The 22,773-nt window shown below is 28.8% G+C and overlaps 2 protein-coding genes across 3 annotated transcripts in view; one reads left to right on the forward strand and one right to left on the reverse strand.

The window, feature by feature from the left end:
- Positions 1-4,915, reverse strand: part of SPK1 (guanyl-nucleotide exchange factor) — a 55,157-nt gene extending 50,242 nt beyond the window's left edge. For both annotated transcript variants that reach the window (XM_090297254.1, XM_068640711.1), the window contains exons 1-7: positions 4,516-4,915; positions 4,276-4,438; positions 2,736-2,860; positions 2,506-2,609; positions 2,335-2,390; positions 2,082-2,179; positions 1,838-1,975 (exon numbers count right to left, since the gene is read on the reverse strand). In XM_090297254.1, coding sequence (XP_090153380.1) covers positions 1,838-1,975; positions 2,082-2,179; positions 2,335-2,390; positions 2,506-2,609; positions 2,736-2,860; positions 4,276-4,438; positions 4,516-4,575 — 744 coding nt within the window. In that variant the 5' untranslated portion in view covers positions 4,576-4,915. The remainder of the gene's footprint in view (positions 1-1,837; positions 1,976-2,081; positions 2,180-2,334; positions 2,391-2,505; positions 2,610-2,735; positions 2,861-4,275; positions 4,439-4,515) is intronic.
- An 11,495-nt stretch (positions 4,916-16,410) lies between these two features.
- LOC137819221 (nuclear/nucleolar GTPase 2) lies at positions 16,411-22,697 on the forward strand. The gene is made up of 12 exons (XM_068623006.2): positions 16,411-16,557; positions 17,352-17,656; positions 17,754-17,887; positions 17,991-18,120; positions 18,677-18,837; positions 19,186-19,287; positions 19,394-19,498; positions 19,648-19,776; positions 19,953-20,093; positions 20,809-20,909; positions 21,193-21,250; positions 21,904-22,697. Exons 2-12 carry the CDS (start codon positions 17,425-17,427, stop codon positions 22,285-22,287), a joined length of 1,677 nt encoding a protein of 558 aa, XP_068479107.1. The 5' UTR covers positions 16,411-16,557; positions 17,352-17,424; the 3' UTR covers positions 22,288-22,697.
- Positions 22,698-22,773: the final 76 nt, after the last annotated feature.

Raw genomic sequence — 22,773 nt, forward strand, 5'->3', positions numbered from 1 at the left:
CTTATTGGAAGAAACCAGAATGCAACATCATGACCTTTGGGGTGAAGAATATTAAGGAAAGGAAGACCATATTAAATTTCTCAGTGAATGGCTCTAAGGCTTTATTTAGATTGAAGGAATGGAGAATGGAGAGGAATGAAATCAAGTTGTAATGTGTACCATTCTTTAGATTACATAAATGGGACTGTGTATTGTGCGACCTCGGACAGTGTTAAAAAGTTTTAAATATAACCACCTATTAAATGCTTGAATAGCCTAAAAAATAATGTATTGAATTACCTTTTGAGTTTTTGACATAATAAACACTCTCTTTCCCAATATTAACTTCCTTTTCTTATCTTATTATCATTTATCCATGGGCGCACAGTAGAAACCCTGTACTTGAATTGCTATGCTTCAAAACCTATTCCCATCCCCCACCCCAATTTTGGGGTTCAGTTGATTTACAAGAAAATTAGTCCTTTAATTGTGTTTTCCTCCCTCTAAGAGTACATGCTTCTTCCTCCCACAATATAGGCCATTTGCTAATAAGTAAGCCCTCTCTTCCATCGTTCCAACAATTCCTTCGCCTATGAATTTATTCAGACCATCCAAATGAACCTTTTTAACTTTTAAGTTCCCCCTTTGTTTCACATTATTCCCAAATACCCCATTCAGTGACAAATAAAATAGAGGAGCAATAAGTCACAACTATTGCTGGTTGTTTTTGCAATAGGAGCAACCCACAATCTATACACTCAACTTTCCAACAAGGTAACTAAGTAGAGATGCACAGAGATGAAGATGGAGATTTGGAGAAGGAGCGATGAAAAAGCATAAGCGAAATTAGAACAGAAGTTCATTCTTTTTATCGGCTAGAACAAAAGTTCATGCTATAACTTTTACACATAAAGTATCCAAACAACATAATGGACTTCCATTCCATTTCGATCACCATTGAATAACCAAACATTATCTAAGAGAACTGTCTTCTCAAAATCTATCGATACATCTCACCTATAAGAAACAGCAAGCATAATCTTTTAAGATAGTTAATGGCATTGTTGAAAAGATTGGTTGACAAAACATAGTCCTTTTATTGACACACAATGGCAAACTAGAAACCTGCTGAAGAGATGTTCATTGAGAACAGGAAAAGGGTGTATTGAATACTTTTCAAGGCTATTGAGTTTATGTTGGAGGACTTTGTGAAGAAAATACCAAATCATGAGACAATACCAAAAAGACAAAAAAAACTACAAGATATACCAATTAAAGGACTTCTCCCCTTCTCTATTGCAACGCCTTACAAAAGGGGGAGATTTGGAGACTTGTAGCTTGCTTTGCCACCTTTTTAGGATGGATGGAAGTCAGTGGAAAATATGGTAGTGGATAACAGGTTTGGGAAAACTATTGGGCTTTCCTAAAGGAACACTAATCCTCCAATAAAAGTGCTTTATTGGCTAATTCAAATGAGAAGGCATCCATGCGGTTCATTTATGACGAAATGAAACAGCTTTAAAAAAAATACAAAAATGTCATTATCAAGATTAGTTTGGATTTAAATTGAAGAAGTCTTGGGCTTCATATTAAGCAGTAAGTATGAACTATAGCCTTTTAAAGCTTAAGTCCTTTTACTCGAGGTCTTCTTTTAAAGAGAGTACCATGGGTTGCTATTCAAGAATTGAGATTTCACTTTAATGAATTGCCAATCTTTAATAAATTGATGACACACCCCTTTTGGGGTCCAAAGGCTGCTCCTACATACTTTACGTACACACATAATAGTGGATGATCTGCTCAAAATTCTTAGCTAAAGCACACAAAAATAACAAAGGGGAAAAATGGCAATACATACTGGATCTTTACGTGAATAAACAGAAGCAGTAACCCCGCCATCTTCAGTAGTGTGCTTTTCTAACTGGATTAACAAACAAACTGAAGCAGATGGTGCATCTAAGTAAAAGACTGCACGAGGTTCATATGTATTTTTGGCCTGGCAATTGTTAAAAACGAGGGAAAGGGGTAAATCATGGTCACTTCAAAATCACCCATTGATTTCATATATTAAAAATCCACAAAAATTAATTTGAATAGCTTACATCCTGCATTTCTGTCGGTAAGACATGAAAGTAAAAGTCTTCTGACAACTTTTCTCTTCTCTCCCTATTGTATAAGCAAATTGTACCATAAAAGGGCTCTACAAATCAAGAGAACAGAGCACTGTATCAGACACTTGAACCCACTCTCAGCATAAACACTAAAATTAAATGTCATAGCATTGACAGCTGCACAAAGACATGAAGCAATATGTCTACCACCTTATCCCACCAATATGAACAACATAACACTCACCAACCAATCCTGCTTGAAATTGTAAAGACTGAACTTTTACAGATATCTTCATTCCACTGAGATGCCAATCAGAAAAGGAATGACAAAGAAAAACTTAGTTGGGCCAAAAACAACAGCAAAAGAAGATCAAAATATACTCTACTCAGAAAATACATCTCACAAATGCCATACTGCGATATAGGAGTTTCCGGTATCCTTTGCCCAAATATCAATGCCCTCTCATTTTCCCAATCAAATGCAGGTTCATAAGCAGGAAGGGGAGATTGACCAATATGCTGCGCATTCAAGTAAATAAATAATTAAATCCAAAATCAGTATCAATAATGTTTCTACAAGCTTGAATTGTAAACTAGCAGAGACTCTCCAGCACAATAAAACCAAGGAACTAAACCATCATCAACCTTCGGAACATCATGCAGCAAATCACCATCCACCCCTTCCGGAAACTGCCTTCCCGAAGTACTTGGTGTGTCATCTTCACTAATATCATCACCCTTCGTTCGCCTTGCCCCAGCAAGCCGCATTTCTGCATACACCAATAATTTTGTTCAAGACAACACTTCCTACAATCACTAATCACCCATATGATATCCATTGTGTTATGATGCAGAATGCAAAATTTGGCATGATGAAGAAGAAACAGCAGAAAAAAGAAAAGAGAAGTACCAGTGCCATTGTCATCTGCCATTATTAGTATTAGCCAGTTCACACTAAAACCCCCATTTCATAAACAAAATTTTGTTGGTCCAAATGGAACTGGACTTGCATCTATTAATCAAGGTATCACTGATTTGAGCTTTGTAGAAAAAACATAGTTGGGAGAGGAGACGACCTCATAAAAGGTGATTAGGTTTCTCAGCAAAGATTAATCATCAAACAGATGGTGAATACTCTGCACCAATGTCAAGGTGACTAAACATACCCACTTCATAATTTAGAAAAATGAAAACATAAAATTTCAAAATGCAGAAGCTAGTATTACGGAGGAAAGGAAATAAGAACAAGAACAACAAAAATTTTCTCCATAAGCTAAAACTAGGTTATGCACAAGTTAATAATAAAAATATAAAGAAGCTATGCAAAAGTGATTCAACAAAGTAACTTGGCATAAGCTAATTTTAGCTTATGGAGAAGCTAGTTTCAATTTTTCTTCCTAATTTTCTCTTCTAAAAGTTCTTGAGAAGAAGAAGCTCGTACAAACGGACTCAAAATGCATATACTAAAAAACACTAATTGCAAATAAACACAACCCTAAACCCACCCACATGATATCGATAGTGTTATGACACAGAATACAGAAGCTGATATGATAAACAAGAAGCAAAAAAAAACAAAAAAAATACAAGAGAAATAAATACCGGTGCCAGTTTCACATACTATTATAAGCATAATCCCAGTAACTAACCACGTTTTCATATAACCCGTTTCTCAATTTTAACAAGGATAAAAACAACAAATAGCATAATGCATAAGGCATGATACCATAAACTTAAAAGCAAGTACTTACTTTTCAGAGAAAATAAATTAAACAAGGTTTTTCTTTAAGCTAAAATCATATTATGCATAAAATTATAGTTAGTGGAATTTTTGTGACGTTAATTTCTCCATAAGCATATTTTTTTAACTTACGCACTAGAGAAACTTGTTTCAGTTTTCCTCGTGGAGAATATTATCAAAACAAATCGTAAACTGATACAGTGAATGAAGAAGCATTTCACATGCTATAATTAGCATTATCCTATTAATTAAGCACGCTCACAATTAATTAGCATTATCCCATTAATTAAGCACACTCACAATTAAAACCCATTCACTATTTCCAAAAATACAAAAAACAAAAATCGCATAATGCAGAAGCTAACAAGATTATAAAAGGCAGTAAAAAATTATATATAATGAAAAAAAAAATGAAAACAGAGAGAGAGAGAGAGAAATAAATACCGGTCTCAATGTCAGTGTCGGGGCCTTCATATATCTGGTTCTGAAACGACGGCGTTCCAACGGAGTCATAGTGTCCGTACTTGTTCTCATCCTTGACCCAATCCGTGGTATAGCAATGGACCAGTTCGTTGAGGTGCGGCCACTGCTCCAGATTCTCCTCAAACTGCACAACAACCAAACCACGTGTCACTTCCAAAAACGGCAGCGTTTCGGCTAGGACTCGCCTCAACGGTTACCTACCGTGTTGCGCCACCTCGTGGTGGCCGGCGCGGCGTCGCGGCGCTGCCGGAGGTGGAGCATCGTAGATCTAGGTTTTCTGCGCGATAAACGAGGGTAGACGGCGTGGCTTCGGGATCAGAGGTTAGAGAGGCAGTGCGCAATGTGGAGCATTAGCTGGATCTGGAAGAAGGCGAAGAAGCATTGCGAGAATGAAAGAGAGAGAGAGAAGCAAAATGAAAAAGGTTGTTGAAATGCAGAGAGAGGAAGAAGAAGAAGAAGAAAGAGAGAGAGAGAGTGAAATGAAGTCAAAAGAAGTCCAAAGAGAGAAAACGCCAAAGAGGGTTCATATGTACACAGCAGAGAGGTGTCGGACCCAATGTCTCTTTCTATTATTTTTTTCTTCACTTCATTATTCTGTTCTGCTATCTTCTACTCATTCAAAAATTTCAAGAGAAAAAAAAAATCACTGTTTAATAAAATAAAATATTGTAAACAGATAAATAAACATAAGTTTTTAAATTATTTTTTTTATAAATACAACTTTATAATATTGGTAACTGATTCTGATTTTGATTTACCCATTTCTTTATCATTTTCTTCCTATTATAATAACTTTTTTAACTTGTTTACCCTATTCTGATATCAGTTTATTTTTATTAGGTGACGTGCATTGTCTTTCTACTAATTTAGTATAACCAATTTAATCTGAGAAAAAAAAATAGTATTCACTTTTTTAAAAAAATTGCAGAAAACTATCTATTTTGATATATATACATGGTTCTCGAAACTTCCTCTTTCACCTTCTTTCTCTCGATCGTTTGGTAGTATAGGTTAGGATGATACATGCAGAAGACACTTCGACGATCAAGTCAGTCAGGATGTTGGCACTAGGTTGTCAGAATACTGAATGGCGTACCTGATTCTTAAAATATACTCTATTTATATTACCTTAATGGGCATTCGTTGGTGGGATCGGATTATAGGGTTGGTTCGTGTTTAAGGTTGGTGTTGCACTAAATAACTCTTAATTATGGATTATCCTTGCTGATTTGGTCAACCCATAGCTCGTCGTCATTGGTCGGTCGATCACGTGTCGTCGCGTGACCTTTAATCGTGGTAAAATGGTTTGGAATTTTGACCGACTCACTGTGTCTTCCCATCGTGAAAGTATATATATAATTTTACTTATTTGATCAAAGAAAATTTTTGAAAAAATAATCCCAAATAGACTGATTTATTATCTACCCTTCCCCAGGATTTTAAAAAGAAATAACATGCTTTTTCTGAAAAAAATCATTAAATTTAATTAAATCTAGTTAATAATGAAACTCTGCGAAATTTATGTTAGAAGGTGTAGTATTGATTTTTTTTATTAATTATACGTGATCATTTTTAATTGAGTGATAAGATAGAATCCCATCAATCTAATATGTTTGGATTGTTTTCTCTTAAAACAAAGGTCATATATCTTTTTTAAATTTAGTTTTTTAACCATATAATCAATTAAAAGTAAGTAAACCATATATATTGATATTAGTATGTATAGTAAAACTATTAGCTTATCCTCTTTAATGTTATATTTATCAAAATCAAATTATTAGATAATGATTTAGGTTATCATTTGAATTTTTTCATAACCGTGTTTGACCATTGAAAAAATTATTATTAGAAAAAAATTATTAAATAAAAATTAATTTTAGAGTTAAAAATAATTAATTATTATATTAACTATTATATATTATTTGAGAAATTATAAAAAGTATTAGTAATTAAAGTAATTTCTATTATTAATAAATAGTTTCTAAATTTATATATAATTTGCTACGAACTATAGAATTTAAATTAGTTGGCAATTGATTAAATACCAATTTATAAATTAGTTTGTAAGTTTTATTAAAAAAATTATTTTATAAATTAATAATTTTTTTAGTTTCTAAAAAATATCTAATTTAGTAAGTATAATAATTAATTTTTTTTGTCTCTAAAATTAGCTTCTATTCAATGATTTTTTTTGTATTGTATCATCTCAATTGATTCATCTTTATGGGTAATTTGATTTATTTGATGGTGTTTTTTTGGGTTTTTAGGAGTTGTGGTGTGTTTTTGGATTTCAGATAGGTGTTGGGTAGATGTATTTTGAAGTATTCGATGATATTAGGTAACTAGGTGCATAGTACATGTATATTAGTTGTATAAATGAGTTAAGGTTGTTATAATTTGTGAATTTTGCTTAGGCATCAATTTGTGTAAATCCTCAATTAACATAATATGTTGATCAAGCGATTACAAGACACAGATAATAAAATATTCTTTATCTTGATAATTAATATCGATCAATCAACAATTACTCGTTCAGGCCACGTGAAAATGACTTTCAATACATTTTTTTCATTCAAATAACCTATATGATGTGTTTGTATTTTATATACATGTTTAATGATGAAATTATATTATTCGTGGACTTACATTTGAATATGTTTGTGTGTGGATTGAATATGTTATATTTGATTTAGATGAGAATAGTTAAATATATGAGAAAACATGTTCAACAATTTTGTGCTTTGTAATATAAAGCACAAAAACTCATTGCGAAAAAAACATATTTTTGCTTCACTTATCATCTAAATCACATAGATTAAGACACAAAATGGTTAGAAGTTTAGGAGAATTTTTACACAAACTTCATACTTATTTGTCCAATGAACTTATCATAACTTGTGTAGTTAAGGTTTGTACGCCAAAAAAATGTTTAAAATGAATAAATTGATAATCTTTTGTTAGACATACTTAATATAACTCTTCCAAATTGTGTTTATACGTACTGTATAAACTTAATTTAATTGAGTTTATGATTTTTTTTACTTCGTCATATTTACTATATTTTTTTTATTTTCTTACTATGATTTTATGTTTTTTTTTTATTGTAATCACACCTAGTATTATGTGAGTAGAAGAAGTTATAAGTTCATATACCATGGATGGACAGATACAATTTTGTTATATGTGTATTTGTGTTTTTTTAACTTTAGTGATGTCATTTTTTTTTTATAACTAATATAATTTAACGTCATTTTTTACTTCTCCTAAAGTCTTCTCCCCATATTTTCCTTTTTTTTTTTTTTCCTTAAATTCATATTTTTATATTTTTCTCATTGTTGTATGATGTGTCATGTTCATTGAAGTGTATTTTAAATTTCATTTTTAATTATTCTTATATTCTTATTGTATTATAGTTCCTTTCATGAATATTATATGTTGATTAGAATCATTGATTCAAACTACTTGTAATTTTATTTTCAGAAGTATCATGCTTCAAATTGTATTTTATTATAGTTTTTTTTATACAAGACAAGCTTTTAATGCATATTGTCATTTAATCATCCCTAATTTTTTTGTAGGATTTTACATAGTTAACAAATAAAAAACCACCTAACTATAATTATATTTTCTAAAGTTAAATTGGTCAGTGATTTAAAACATAATATTATAACCATACCCATGTAAAAAAATTAAAACTTAATATTATAACCCTTGTAACCAAAATATAACTTAATGGAAAAAAATGTTACAATGAAAATTACTTAATGAAAAAAAATGTGAGAACAAACCAAACAATCTTTGATACAAAAACAAATTCCCTTAGAAATAGTTGATTTAGTTTTTTTTTTTACTTTATTTATCAACTTTTTTTCAGCAGCTATTTTTGCTTCTAAGAAAAGCAATTATGGTGGAAACCATCTTTTGAAAACAATTTTTTTTTTCTGTTATGTAACCTAAGCAGCTACGAAAGATTTGAAGGAAAGGTACAACTTTTGAATGATTGAAAAAATGGTGTATCACTCTGTCTTGAATCAAAAGGAATGTATTATTAATATTTTGATATGACTAACTTTAGTATTTTAATTCCAAATTAAAGTTTAGTAATCATGCATGCATGGTTGTTACATTAAATTTTATAATAGAAATCAATTAAAAACTATTAATATAAAAAAATCACTGAATAATAATTATTTTTGGATAAAAAATAATTAATTACTATATTGCTTAAATTAAATATTATTTTATAAATTAAAAATTATTAATATTTAAAGTAATTTTTATTATTAATAAAAAAATTATAAACTAATTTTTTAAATGAATATGTAATATTATAAATTGATATGTAACATTAATATATAATATTTATAATAATTTGAAATTTAAAATAATTAGTAATTAAACACTAATAACTAATATTAAATACCAATTTATAAATTAGTTTATAAATTTTTATTAATAATAAAATATACTTTAAATATTAATAGTTTTTAATTTATAAAATAATATTTAACTTAATTAATATAATAAAATGTCTTGTGATAAAAAAATAAAAAATGTGTGACGTGTAATTTTGTTGGATGATTCTTATTATTTATAGTTTAAGAATGTGTGAGAATATGAATTCTATAGAGTTAGAAAGTATTAGGACTTGAATAAGTTGTGTAAATATTATCTCGCTCATTAATTTGACTCTATGTTTTATTTTATGATATAATCATATTTAATAAAAGAATAAATGGCATTGCATATCATAATAAAAAGTTCCAAACAACAATAAATTTTTTGTGTTTTTCTTTTGGTTTTTTAACAGAACTTATTTTAAAAACCCAAATATTTAATAGCTAATTATTGTAAATAATATATATATATATATTATAATGGGATGCTTTATTTCATCTTTTAAAAATATTATTGAGCAATATATAAAAGTTTTTAAGTATTATATATCTATCAAATTTTTGTAGTTAATTATGTAAAATGTAATATTTTAAAATCAACTTTGAAATTATTTTTAAAAAAATGTGTATCTTTTAATACTTTTATGTAATTTTTTTGTCATTAAAGTAAAGTTACGTCTGATTCAATTAATAGTAAAAAAATAACTTTATATATACTGTTTTTTTTATGAATATATATTCCAGAAAATTTAGTCTTAAATCAATTTAAATTTAAAAAACTGTATTTTAAAAAAAATACACGCCTTTATTCTTTTTAGCAGTGCCATATTTTAAAAACTAAAATATTAATTTTATTTAATCGTTTCTTTTCTTATTTCACATTGAATTTTTTATTTATTGAATGTAGCCAGTTACGATTTCAAATTATTTTATTTTCAATAACAAGCCACACATAATAATCCCATTCTCTGTATATGTGATCAAACATTATATTTTCTAGAAAAAAATAAATTGATTATTTAATAAAACTAGATATCTATATGATTTCCTAATCTCTATTTGAAACTAAATTAATTTTCAAATTATTTTCATTAATCTCAAATACACTACACTACAAGAAAGTCATTAGTATAAACCAATCTCAGAGACAAAAAATAATTAGATGTTATAGTAACTAAATTAAAGATATTTTAGAAACTAAAAAATGTTTCTAAATTAGTTTCTATTATTGTTAAATAGTTTTTAAATTGGTATCTAGTTAGCTACGAACATTTTTGCTACCAATTTGTAGCCAATTAGACACAAATTTATAAACTATTTAAAAAAAAAAAAACCGAAGTTAGAAACCAAAAATTATTTTATACTCTAAAACAATCTATAATTTAGTCACTATAACAATTAATTATTTTTTTCTTCTAAATTTAGTTTGTATTAATGATTTTTTTGATAATTTTATATTTTTTAAATCTCTGACTTGAATGTGAAATAGTTATATCATACATGCATAAATTACAAACACATTTTAATGAATAAAAGAAAAGGGAGATGAGTCATAATTGCATATTGCTTTCATCCACCTTGCTAGTTTTTATGGAGTGGGTTATATGTACCTTTATGGTGTAGGTGGGTAATATATGATAGTGGGGTGACATAGTGTTAACATCACATTGAACTAACAAGTCAACAACCCTAGGTTAAATTAATGTATTTGTGTCTTGTGTCAAACTCAAGAACATGATCATAATAATATGAACTTTTTCCCCTTTTATTTGATCTTAGGTTTACTAATTTTAGTCAATTTTGGATAACCTAGTTTTTTCAAGACTAGGAAAAAATTGTATCCATCAAACTTATCTATTTTTTAAGTGTATTATACCTTGTAGAACTAGTTTGATTCTACTAATAGTTCAATGTGGGATTTTGATGCAAATTTTTTTTCAAAATAAAAATAAAAAATACATTTAAAAAAAATAATTAATGTAAAAAAATTAAAAATAATTGTTTGATATATATATATATATATTATAGTGTATATATTTTAATAAAATAATTCATTTTTATCTAACTAGTAGTTTATTTGTATTGTGTGATGGAAAATGATAGAGTAAAATAAGAAAAAAAAATGAAGTGGGAAATTATGTTACTTTAAATAGGTGAAATATGATATAAATGATTGGAAAGTGATATGATTTTATTTGTTTATAATATTTTTATTTGTTATTTTTTAAATTACAAATGCACAACATTACATTAGTGTTGAAACAATTAAGCATGGTATTGTAATGATAATTAAATATTTGGTTTTTTATATTAATAAAATTAAATTTTAATAAATATTTCCTTTTGATTATCTAATTTCGAAAAAAAAACTTCTATCCAAATGCAATTTTCAAAACTTAAAGTAACATTAATATATTTTCATAAATTATAAATTATGTCCTCATCTATCATTTTATTGATTTACATATACGTATGTATTGTGATAATGGATCAAATAAAACATTATAAACTATCTATTTAAATTTTAAAACAATATAATCTCTTTTTGTATAACTTTATTTGTACAATAAATATATAAGTTTATTTAGATAATATAATTAGAGTCAATCATTTTATTTGACATATTATCTGTTTTAAAATCTGAAGTTTTCCATAATTTTATATAAAAATGATCTTAAATGATTAAAAATAATTCTTATCTCTAAATAAATGGCACATTGTTGTAAGTAGCAATTAAGTATTATAGGTTGTGTTTGGAAGTGTGATGTTGATGAGGTAGGAGAAAACATGTGGTGTAAAGTTATGTAATAATTAAAGAAGATGAAGATCAAAGTGGACCCTTTATGACTGTTAAATGTTCTATGGAGTTACAAAAACCTTCTCACCATTTTCTTATTCCTTTTCCTTTGCTGCATTCATAAGATTTGGACCACTTCTTCTAAAAAATCTTCTAACTTTAGGTGCTTAACTTTGCTTTATATGTTCATATTTTTCTTCTTTTTATTTTAGTAGTACCATGCAAAATGAAATATTATTATTATTATCATAAACCACTTTCATCAAACAATTGGTCTTTCTTTTGAATACTTTTGAAGAACTTTTGAAGAAGAGAGTGAAAATTTTGCAAAATTTGTTAGAACATAGCAAGCTTTGGAAACAAGAAATGGCATTTGTAAGGATGAAGTTTTGTCCATTCAAAGGAAGCTAATGGCATTATAAATTGTTTACTTTGAATAGTTCTTCAAAGGCACACATGTTTGAAACCCTAGATAGTGAACTTAAAGCAAATATTCTCACCAAACCTATGCAACACTAGTTTTTTACTTAGAAAGCAATTTAGTTTCATTTTCTAACACAAGAGACAAAAATCAAATCTCACAAATGATGCTAGTGGTTGTGGGATGTTGACAATGGTTAGTTTTATGATCTACAACATAAAATGTGAATTAATTCTATAATATTGTAATAATAATAATAATAATGTATATTTTTATTAAAAAATCATTAAATAAAAACTAATTTTAGAGACTAAAAGTAATTAGCTAAATTAAATAGTATTATATAGACTACAAGAATTATTGATATTTACAATAATTTTTATTATTGATAAATATATTTAATTAGTTACCAATGTTTTAACTATTAATTATTTCACTATTAGAAAATCATGAAATAGAAGCTAGTATCAGAGAAAATAATAATAATTAGTTGTTATAGTGACTAAATTATAGACCATTTTATAAACTAAAAAAAATTGTGATTTTTAAATTAGTTTTTATTATTGTTAAATGATTTATAAATTGGTATCTAATTAGCTATCAAAGTTTTTGCTACCAAATTTAGAATTTAAATAATTAGTAGTTAAAATCTTGGTGGCTAATTAGATACCAATTTAGAAAGTATTTAAATATAATAAAAATAACAACTAATTATTTTTTGTCTCTAAAATTGGTTTCTATTTCATGATTTTCTTGTAGGTTTTAGATTATAAGATTGGAAGTTAAAACCTTAGTAATTAAATAGATACCAATTTATAAACTATTTATCAATAATAAAAGATATTTTAAATATTAATAATTTTTTAGTCTCTACAAAAATATACAATTTAGTTAATATAATAACTAATTATTTTGTATCCTTAAAATTAGTTTTTATTTAATATTTTTATTATAGTGTAGTTAAATAAATCCATATTCGTAATTATTCTGTAATTTAATAACTGAGGCTTAATTACACATTTTAAAAATCATAGTACCTATTAAATGTGCTTACTAATAAAGTGTTAGTTTGTTTCTAGATTTTGTGAATTTATAATCTCAACCAAATTAATAAGAGTTTAAATGAATTTGCTTGAAGAATTTATTTACAATTTATGTGAATTTATGAGTTATTAAAAACAAACTTACTAAAACAGGTTATGATAGATTTGTAAGCTGTTTTTAACTTACTTTAATAAGGTTCTTAATATTTATTATTAAAAGTAGTTAGTTTTTATTCAAACTTTTATTATAAAAAAAAAAAACAAAAACATCTTATACAGAACTTTATATATAGAATATTGTACAAATTTTATAATACTTTATTAATGTTTTGTTTGTATAATATAATACTTTATTAAGGATGTCTGAATTAAAGATTCTTTATTGTCTTTTGTCAATGTGATAAACTTAACTTTCAACATAAATATTCTCTATTTTCTATCACTTTTATGTATTTTTTTTTTTATAATTTAGGACATTGATTTTGATGTTTCAACATACTTTTATAGATCCAAATACATCACCATATAAGCCTTGAAAAAAGAAACAAATATTTCATCATGTGTATCCAAGTTTGCTCTTGGTGCATCCCTATTTTCAATTTAAAATTTCTCTTAAATAGTTTTTAGCTATTATCATCTATAAAATAACATTTAAATTAATAGATTTTTAAAATATAATTATAAGATATCTTACCCACAATATTATTTTGGTAACAAAATAAATTATATTTTATATAAATTTTTATAGATGGTATTTTTTTTATGAAATTGATCAAACAATTTACTTATGATTTTATTCCTAGTCACTAATACAAAAATCATAAGTTGGGTAATAGAAAAAAATAAATATAAAACCTCTTCGGTTGTTTCTTCTAGCACCTCTATACGTTATTCTCTCACCTTCATAAATTTCAATATATCCAAAAATATCCTGTAATATTTCAGATTACGTAACCTTTGAATTTTTTTTTTCAAATTTGTAATTAGCTTCTGGATTATGTAATTCATAAACATTTTTTCAGATGCATGATTAGTTTCTGGATTACATAATTTAAAAGTTTTTTTTTAACTTTTAGATTATGTAATCCTATAATTTTTTTTCAAATGTGTGTCCAGATTATATAATTCGGAAGTTACTCTATGGGAATGTCACGAGAAAGATAAAATAATATTTTTCATGTTTTATATGGGGTGTCAGAAGAAAAACCTACGAAGGTGAGGAAGAAACAATCAACTTCTTCTCGTACATGGGTTTGCATTAGCATATCAAAACTAGTTCATAAATATGGACATTTTAAACCTTTTCAACACCCCCTTCTGAGAGTGAGCAAGAAACCATGTGGTGCAAAAAATAGTTGCTCTTTGCAAACCATTACTAGTAGCCCAACGTCTTGAATATCTGAGGGTTTTTTTCTTGCACCCGCATAATTTATAACTATATCCTTAAAATTTAAAAATGGTCATTTTACTCTTTGCATTATCTATTCTATAAATGTTTCGTAACAAGTTTTTTGAATTTTTTATAATAGATTTTTGGAATAAGATTTTCATAACATATGTTTCTTGAAACACATTAAATACATTTTAGAACAAATTTTCCAAAACAAGTTTTTCAAAATATTGATAATACCTTATGAAACAAGTTTTCCATAATATATGAACTATGTTCTAGAATGAGTTTTCTAGAACATAATTTTGAAACAAGTTTTTTAGAACAATTTTTTTTACAAACTTTTTTGAACATATATGATATTTTCAGAATAATATTTTTTTAATGAACTATTTCTCTTCTTATTCTTCCTCTCAAAGAGTTAATGGAAAACAAATGTGCAACAACGATAACAACAATGACAATCACAACTACAAAAGTAGTATGGAGGATATTTTTATCTTTTACATCAGTATGAGATGAAGTTAATAATAATGGAGGTGCAAATAAAAAAAGTTGTAACATATATCCAAAAAATTAGCTATCCATTATTCTATAAACCCAAAGGGTGTATAAAAATCAGAATGTATTTCAAAATATAACTTACATTCACAAGTTCATATGTACATGTGTTTTAAAAAAAAAGACAAAATAAAGTCTTAAATGTCCTCCATATGTTTTGTACCTGTCTTTGTAATTGCTCGTATTCATAGTACAATCATCATAATTCACAATACAAACAAGAGATGTAAATGCAAATTATTAAATATAAATTTTTAATGTAAGACAAGTATATAAAATAAGACATTTTAATAAAAAAATAACAATTGTTAAAGTTCTTTCGACTACTAATGCATAATAATATTATAGATCCTAAACCCTAAACCACACGTTGATTTATATAATTAAAGACATCCAATAAGCAAAACATTCAGAACCGTCTTTTAAAAAAAATTATTAAGTATGCATTGTCAGAAAGTAACATCCAATATACAAAATTTTCAAACAAATTAAAAAAATGAAGTATAATAAGTTAATTATAACATAAATGGCGTGTTTGAAATAATATATATTTAATTATGATAAATTATAAAGTTTTGGTAATACAAGATACATGTTTTTTTTTTTATATATTTTATGTTTCTTAGAAAGATAAATTTCTTCCTATTTTCAAATTTTATTATTTTTATATACAAAACTCCATATTTTAATCTACATTGTAATTTTTTAAATCTAATTTATCTTACGAGCTTTTGAAGTTCCTTTATTATCCTCTTCTAATATTTCTATTTTCATCTACTGAAATTTACTTGATATTAATAAAGATTATTAATTGCAAACATTTTTTTAAAATAAAAGAATAATTTTATTTTGATGATTATTATAATATTTCAATAACAAACAGGACAATAATTAAATAATTAAGATAAAAAACATAATTAAGATGACTGATTTAACAAATGTTCAAAAATGAATCAATAGAATTAGCACAAATGTACTTAAGAAACTCCATAATTATTATTCAATTTTAATATAACTTGTAAATATAATAATAAGTTAATAATATGCTTATAGTTATTTAATTTCTTATATATTGAGTATTTTCATAAAATATATATTTTTAGAAGACAATTTATAATTTGAAGATGATGATATTTTTGACAATGTTAATATATAATACTTAAATAGCTTATTATTTTTATAAAAATAATTTAAAAAATTTTAATCTCTACAATTTTATTTTGTTTAAGTTCTAATCAATCGTAATAATCATTTTATTAGAAATAAAAAATTAATACCCATTTTAAATTATAAAGAGACTAGTTGAATTAGCAAAATGTTTGTATAATTTTCTGAGAATTTTAGTTAAATTTGAAGGTTGTGTTTGGTAAACCCTTTTTATAATAAAATATAATTTAGAAAAATAAAAATAAGAGAAAAAAAATAGAAAGAAAATATAATATGAGTATTGGTAAGTTTATATATATATATATATATATACTTATTTGAAATTTTTTATATGATTTTTCCTAAAACAGTACTAAAATTAAAGAAAAAAACAGATGGAGAAATTTGACTGTTAAAACAACCAAACCCTAGCTCTCACTTCTTCTCTCTTCAGCCACTGGAATTTGCAGAGCAGCAATCACCAGCAGGTAGTTTTATACGTTTTCTTCACTTTTATTGCGTTTCTTTTGCTGTTCAGAGTAACTATTCTCCTTCTCCAGAAGAACCAATGGAAAATGAAGTTTGAATCAGTAGTTATATGAACATCCGCAGGAAACATAAGTTTCACTGTTTTTTCTATTTGTGTTGCCGTGTTTCTTAACAAATTTAATGTTTTTTGCATTTGGGCTTGATTTGTGAGCAATTATGGTGTAGATTTTTTTTTCCCACTATTTCCTGTAAGTGTTGTTGACACTATGTTTTGGCCTCTTTTTTTTCTTCTCATTGTTGATTCATGTTGTTTCTTTCGTACATCATTCATTTATTAATGGAGTGCCTCCTGCACTGTGGTTTTCAACACTTGATTGAGGATGGTAATTGGGAGTGGAATAGTAACATCAACCTAAAACAACTATTTCAGGATATTTAGTTTAATCATTCACACTTGCTTTCACTGTTGAACCAAGGTGCTACATCCAATTTAACGGATCATGAAGTATGAAATTATTAGTATAATTCTTACTACGGTTATGTAAAGTGTGGTTGTAGCATACTTCATCATTCTTCTATTAATTGATTCTCTAGATTTGTTAGAGGAGTTAAATTACACATGTCGCAATGTACAATATCAATAACAATACTTGTGTTTGAAGGCTAAAATACAAAACTAATACAGGAATTTATAGAGGAAGAGTTACAGGATAAGAGTGAGATCAAAATCATGTTAATCAAAAGTAACTTTGCTACCTCTAAACCATACTAAATATTCTATCCTTTATTCCAGGTCATATCCAAACTGCTGTAGATACTGACAAGGTAAGAAACCAACTTATCTCTCTTTTTGTCTCTGGACTGCAATGGCGAAGAAGCAAGAGAAGAAGGTGAACGTCTCCGGCAAACCGAAGCACTCTCTCGACGTTAACCGCAGCAATGACTCGAAGAAGGAGAGGCGCTCCGCCGCCACCGTGCGCCGCCTCAAGATGTACAAGACCAGACCCGTTCGCGACCGAAAAGGCAAAGTCCTCTCCAATGAGTTTCAGTCCAAGGATCTTCCCAGCACACGTATTCAACCTGATCGCCGATGGTTCGGTATGTCCAATTTCGTAACAATAATCACTTAAATGCTTAATTCAAAAATAAGAATCGCGTTTCATCAACTTGAACTTGCGAATATTACAATCCGCAGGGAATACGCGTGTTGTGAATCAGAAGGAGCTCGAGTTCTTCCGGGAAGAGCTGCAGAGTCGCATGTCGAGTAATTACAATGTGATTCTTAAAGAGAAGAAACTGCCGCTGTCATTGCTCAATGATCACCAGAAGGTTTGTTTGTTAGGTTCTGCGTTTTTGGTGAATGAGTTGTGTGCGTTTTTTTAAAATAAAAATGATAATGAATTTATTAATGGTTTATGGATTTTGAATGTAGCAAGTTAGAGTTCATCTGCTTGATAGAGAGCCTTTTCAAGATGCTTTTGGACCTAAGACCAAAAGAAAGCGCCCCAGCCTCTTGGCTGCTGACTACGAGTCCTTGCTGAAGAAAGCTGATGGTTCTCAAGGTAAAAGGATGGTTTCTCTGTGAATTTGTAGGTTGGATGGGCAACGGGGTTGTGTTGTTATCTTTAAAAGTTTAGAACCTGTTTGCTGGTGTGTATGTTCTGAGAAAAACTATTTTTGAGTGAAAAAATTCATAAAGGTTACATAAGTTTCTCCGAATAAGTAAATCTCAAGAACAAAGAAGTTTAGTTATTTATGTCTTGTTAACTCTTTTTTCTAAAGTAGTTTACTATTCTAAAAGTTATCTGTCCTACATTTCACTAGATCACTTAAGAAAACAGGAGATGGGAAATGTTTTTGTAGAAGTTAGAAATAATAGCTCAAGAAGTTATATTTTTAAATTGAGATTCTGTTTCTTATCTAAGCACCCATTGGTCTATTAGTTGTTTTATGATGGTGCACTTAACAGATTCACTTAATTGAAACTGAATAGTAACTTTTTTGTTTATTTTGTGGGAATTCTTGTTTTATGTGATCTGTAGTTTCTTTCTACAAATTAATTGTGCTTTACTTAGTGTGAGATTATTGTCATTCCTTCTTTGCTATGGTATTTTGCAGATGTGTTTGAACAGAAGCGTGGTTCTAGTGCATCTGGAGAAGCTGATGATGGGGATGGATTTAGAGATTTAGTGCGACATACCATGTTCGAAAAGGGTCAAAGTAAACGCATATGGGGCGAGCTTTACAAAGTGATAGATTCGTCTGATGTTGTTGTACAGGTAGCATTTTTAGATTTTCTCGTGTCTATGTTTCTGCAATGGTGTGCATGTGTTTGTTTCAATTAGATATGATTGTGCCACAGAAAAAATGTGCTCTATGATAGGCATTTCTGATATGTTGCTCTGTCAGTGTAAGGTCACTTTTAGGTCTTATCTCAAATTTGAAAAAATGTCTTGGTTAATATTTTCCATTTTTAAAGCAACTTTCTTTTTTGTGCTCCTTTTGTGCTTTGTTTAGATAAAGGGTCTATGGTAGGTCAGATTTCTTTGAACACAAGTCCTTGAAGTTGTCCAACAGATCCATCTTCTCTTCCTCAAAGTTTGAATACTTTATGCATCCTAATGCAGGTTCTAGATGCGAGGGATCCACAAGGCACAAGATGTTACCATTTAGAGAAGCATTTGAAGGAAAATTGTAAGCACAAACACATGGTGCTTTTATTGAACAAGGTTAGTGACAACATGATTTGTTTTTAACATTACTCTAAAATGTTAAGTGCCCTATATTGCTATTATCTGACTTAAAGCAAACTTAATTTTATTTCCCCCTTTTCAGTGTGATCTAGTTCCTGCTTGGGCAACAAAAGGATGGCTTAGAGTTTTGTCTAAAGAATTTCCAACTCTGGCATTCCATGCAAACATTAACAAGTCCTTTGGAAAAGTATTTCTGATACACCTGATCTTCATTTAATTTGTTTGGTTTATGTGCCAATTTTGTTAATTTATGAAAGAAATATAACTGAAACTTGATATAGCTATTCTGCATCTCCTGCTATGTGCTATTTTCTTATTTGTCATTATTGTGCGTAGGGTTCTCTTCTATCTGTACTTAGACAATTTGCACGCTTGAAACGGGATAAGCAAGCAATATCGGTTGGATTTGTTGGATATCCAAATGTTGGGAAGTCATCAGTAATCAACACTTTGCGTACAAAGAATGTAATACTTCTTTCTCCTTTAATGCTTCTCATTTTTTGCTTAAGCTGTTGTTTATGCATTTATGTGGACATGAATGCAAGCATAGACTCACTAATCTTGTTTAGTTTTAAATTATTGTTGTGGAATAATTACTTTAACAAATTGACTAACACGTATCCAATTATATGTTATAAAAGGTCTGCAAGGTTGCTCCAATTCCAGGGGAAACGAAAGTCTGGCAGTATATAACGCTTACAAAGAGAATCTTTTTGATTGATTGTCCAGGTGTAGTCTACCACAACAAGGATTCTGAAACAGATGTTGTGTTAAAGGGTGTGGTATGTTACCTTCTGCTTTCTCTAATTTTGGTTGTTAATGTGCTTTTATGAAGAATGTTTTGTTTTAGACTATTTTTTTAGTGGTAATTTAATTAGTGTTAATTTAATTAATAGATGTAGTGCTTTAATCCTTGTAGGCAATTTCAGCAATTGAGGAAAAGTTTCATTGTTGTAATTTGCTAATAGTGTTGAGCAACTGTTTAGGGATATGGTTTAATGCAATCTAATCAACCTAGTTGTCTCCTGTGATATCATCTATTTTGTTTGGTTGTTTTATTTTATTTGTTTTGATTTGTTGGACCTTAGTCTAGGAAACTATTCTTTTATTTTTGAATGACTAGTTAATTTGGTGTTATATCCAGGTAACGACACATTAGTTATTCTGTTAAAAAACTTTGATGTCATTAAAATATGATGGTGGTCAATTTTGTTTGTCCCTTGTTGATTTGTCAGAATGGTGGCTATCCATTGGTGATATATGATAGTATACTTGAGTGAGATGAAGTTAGTTTCAACCTGGCATCTCCTGAACCATCATAGCTTTCATTTGCTCACGTGATATTCTATTGTCATTTTTAGGACTTATACTTGTTTTACTTGTCCAGTGGCTTTACTCCTTGCTTTTGCTTGTAGTAGTGGAATTAATTTTGCTGTAGTTGGTAATTATATTATTATTATTAATCAATACAGTCATGCTAATACATGTTACTTCCAGGTGCGTGTAACTAATTTGAAAGATGCTGCAGACCATATAGGTGAGGTTTTGAAACGTGTGAAGAAAGCACATTTGGAGAGAGCATATAAAATAAAAGAGTGGTATGGCTCTGTCTCCTGAACTTAATGGTGTCGACCTGGTTAACTAAGAGTGTCCTTTTGTATTCATGTGTTCCTTTGATGAAAATATGCTAAGTTTGCCAATCATATGATCATTCTTCATCTCTGATAGGAGCTGTAGTAGTTGATAGAGAACATTTTTATGCCATGGCATACAAGCAAAATTATGGGCAAACGAAGACTGACAGTATTATATCATGGCAACTTTTCACCCTGTTTTTCTGTTCTGGCATCTCATCTCATAAGATTTTTTTGTTGCCACCAGGGATGACGAAAATGACTTCTTACTGCAGCTTTGCAAATCAAGTGGCAAACTTCTGAAGGTATTATTTTTTAGTTAATCTGAAATTCTTAGTTTAATATCTAAGTTCTGGCTCTGCTCAATTCGGCGGCCAAGACTAGATATGTGCATACTCTTCTTAGTATGGGATGCCTATTGAGTCAAAAGCCAATAATGAACCCAAGGAACACGTTTCATAGTCTGTTTCTATTGTATAAAACGAGAGAGATGTAATTAATTACCCCCCCAAAGACAGCAGTTTGCCAAGTTTTAGGGGAAAAATTTACAGAGAGGCTGTAAAACCCTCAATCTTGCATTCAAATTTTTGTGCATGTGGAGAGTAGAAGACCCATTAAGTGTAAATCAGATAAAGAGTAGTTCAATAGTTAGAGGTAGAGGGAAACCCAGAAAACGTGTCGGCCAAATCATCAAGAAGGATATAGATTTAAATGGTCTGTTCTTCTTCAATAGATTATAATTATGACATGATATTGTGGAATTGTTTGATTCTTTTATCCAACCTGCTTGGTGTTTTTTCTTGAACCTTTTTGCTCCGCTACTGAACTGAATGGTGTCTTGTGATCCTTTTAACTGACCCCATCCAATGGAACGAGACTTCTGTTTTAGTTTATCTCTCTCTGAGCGAGGTAGGATATCGTACTTCTCTGTGACTGTTTCCTATATTGGTTATTTCAGGGTGGTGAACCTGACCTGATGACTGGAGCAAAGATGGTACTTCATGACTGGCAGAGGGGTAGAATTCCGTTTTTTGTTCCTCCTCCTAAGCAGGAAGAAGAGTCTGAGGAACCTAATGTTAATGGGGTTGACATAGATGATGCAGTTGATGGCAATGAAGCATCTGCTGCTATTAAGGCTATCGCAGATGTTCTTTCGTCACAGCAGCAAATAAGTGTCCCTGTTCAAAAGGATTTATATAGTGAGAATGAGTTGAAGGGGGAGGCCACTGACCAAACTCCTAACCACAATGCAGAAGATATTCCACCTTCTGATAGTGACACATCTGAACAGGATTCACCTACTAAGATTCCATCTGAACTGGACCCAACCATTGAGTCATAAATTTTGGTTGCATTGGAGTTAGGAAAATTGTATGTAAATTATAAGTTGGTTCTATTTCCATCCTCTAAAGCTTGGAAGAGAACAGCTCCTTTTCCTTTCGCATCATTTCTGAGGCCAGCTTCATTTTTGGGACTTCATCTACCTCACAAAGATGGTTGTCAAATGCATTGATTTTTCTTTCGGGAATGTTGTTTTGGCAAACCTGATGTTTGTATTCGAGAGATATGTTCAAGGAGATCTTAAGAACATGCAGAAGGTTTTAGTTTGTTGAGCATTGGTTTTATTATAGCTTTGTTCCTTAGTTGAAATCTTGTTTTACTTCTTAAATATTCCATTATATGATTCAAAGTTGTAAACGTGGATGATGCAACATTTTCTAATTTAATGCCAACCCAATATTTTGCCATTCATTTGCAGATATTCAACCTTTAACGTATGGATTATAACTTTTTAACAATGAAATATTTAAACTATAAATTAAATTAT

This window comes from Phaseolus vulgaris, chromosome 11 (genome assembly GCF_051622355.1).
Source record: "Phaseolus vulgaris cultivar YP4 chromosome 11, ASM5162235v1, whole genome shotgun sequence".
Lineage (NCBI taxonomy): Eukaryota > Viridiplantae > Streptophyta > Magnoliopsida > Fabales > Fabaceae > Phaseolus > Phaseolus vulgaris.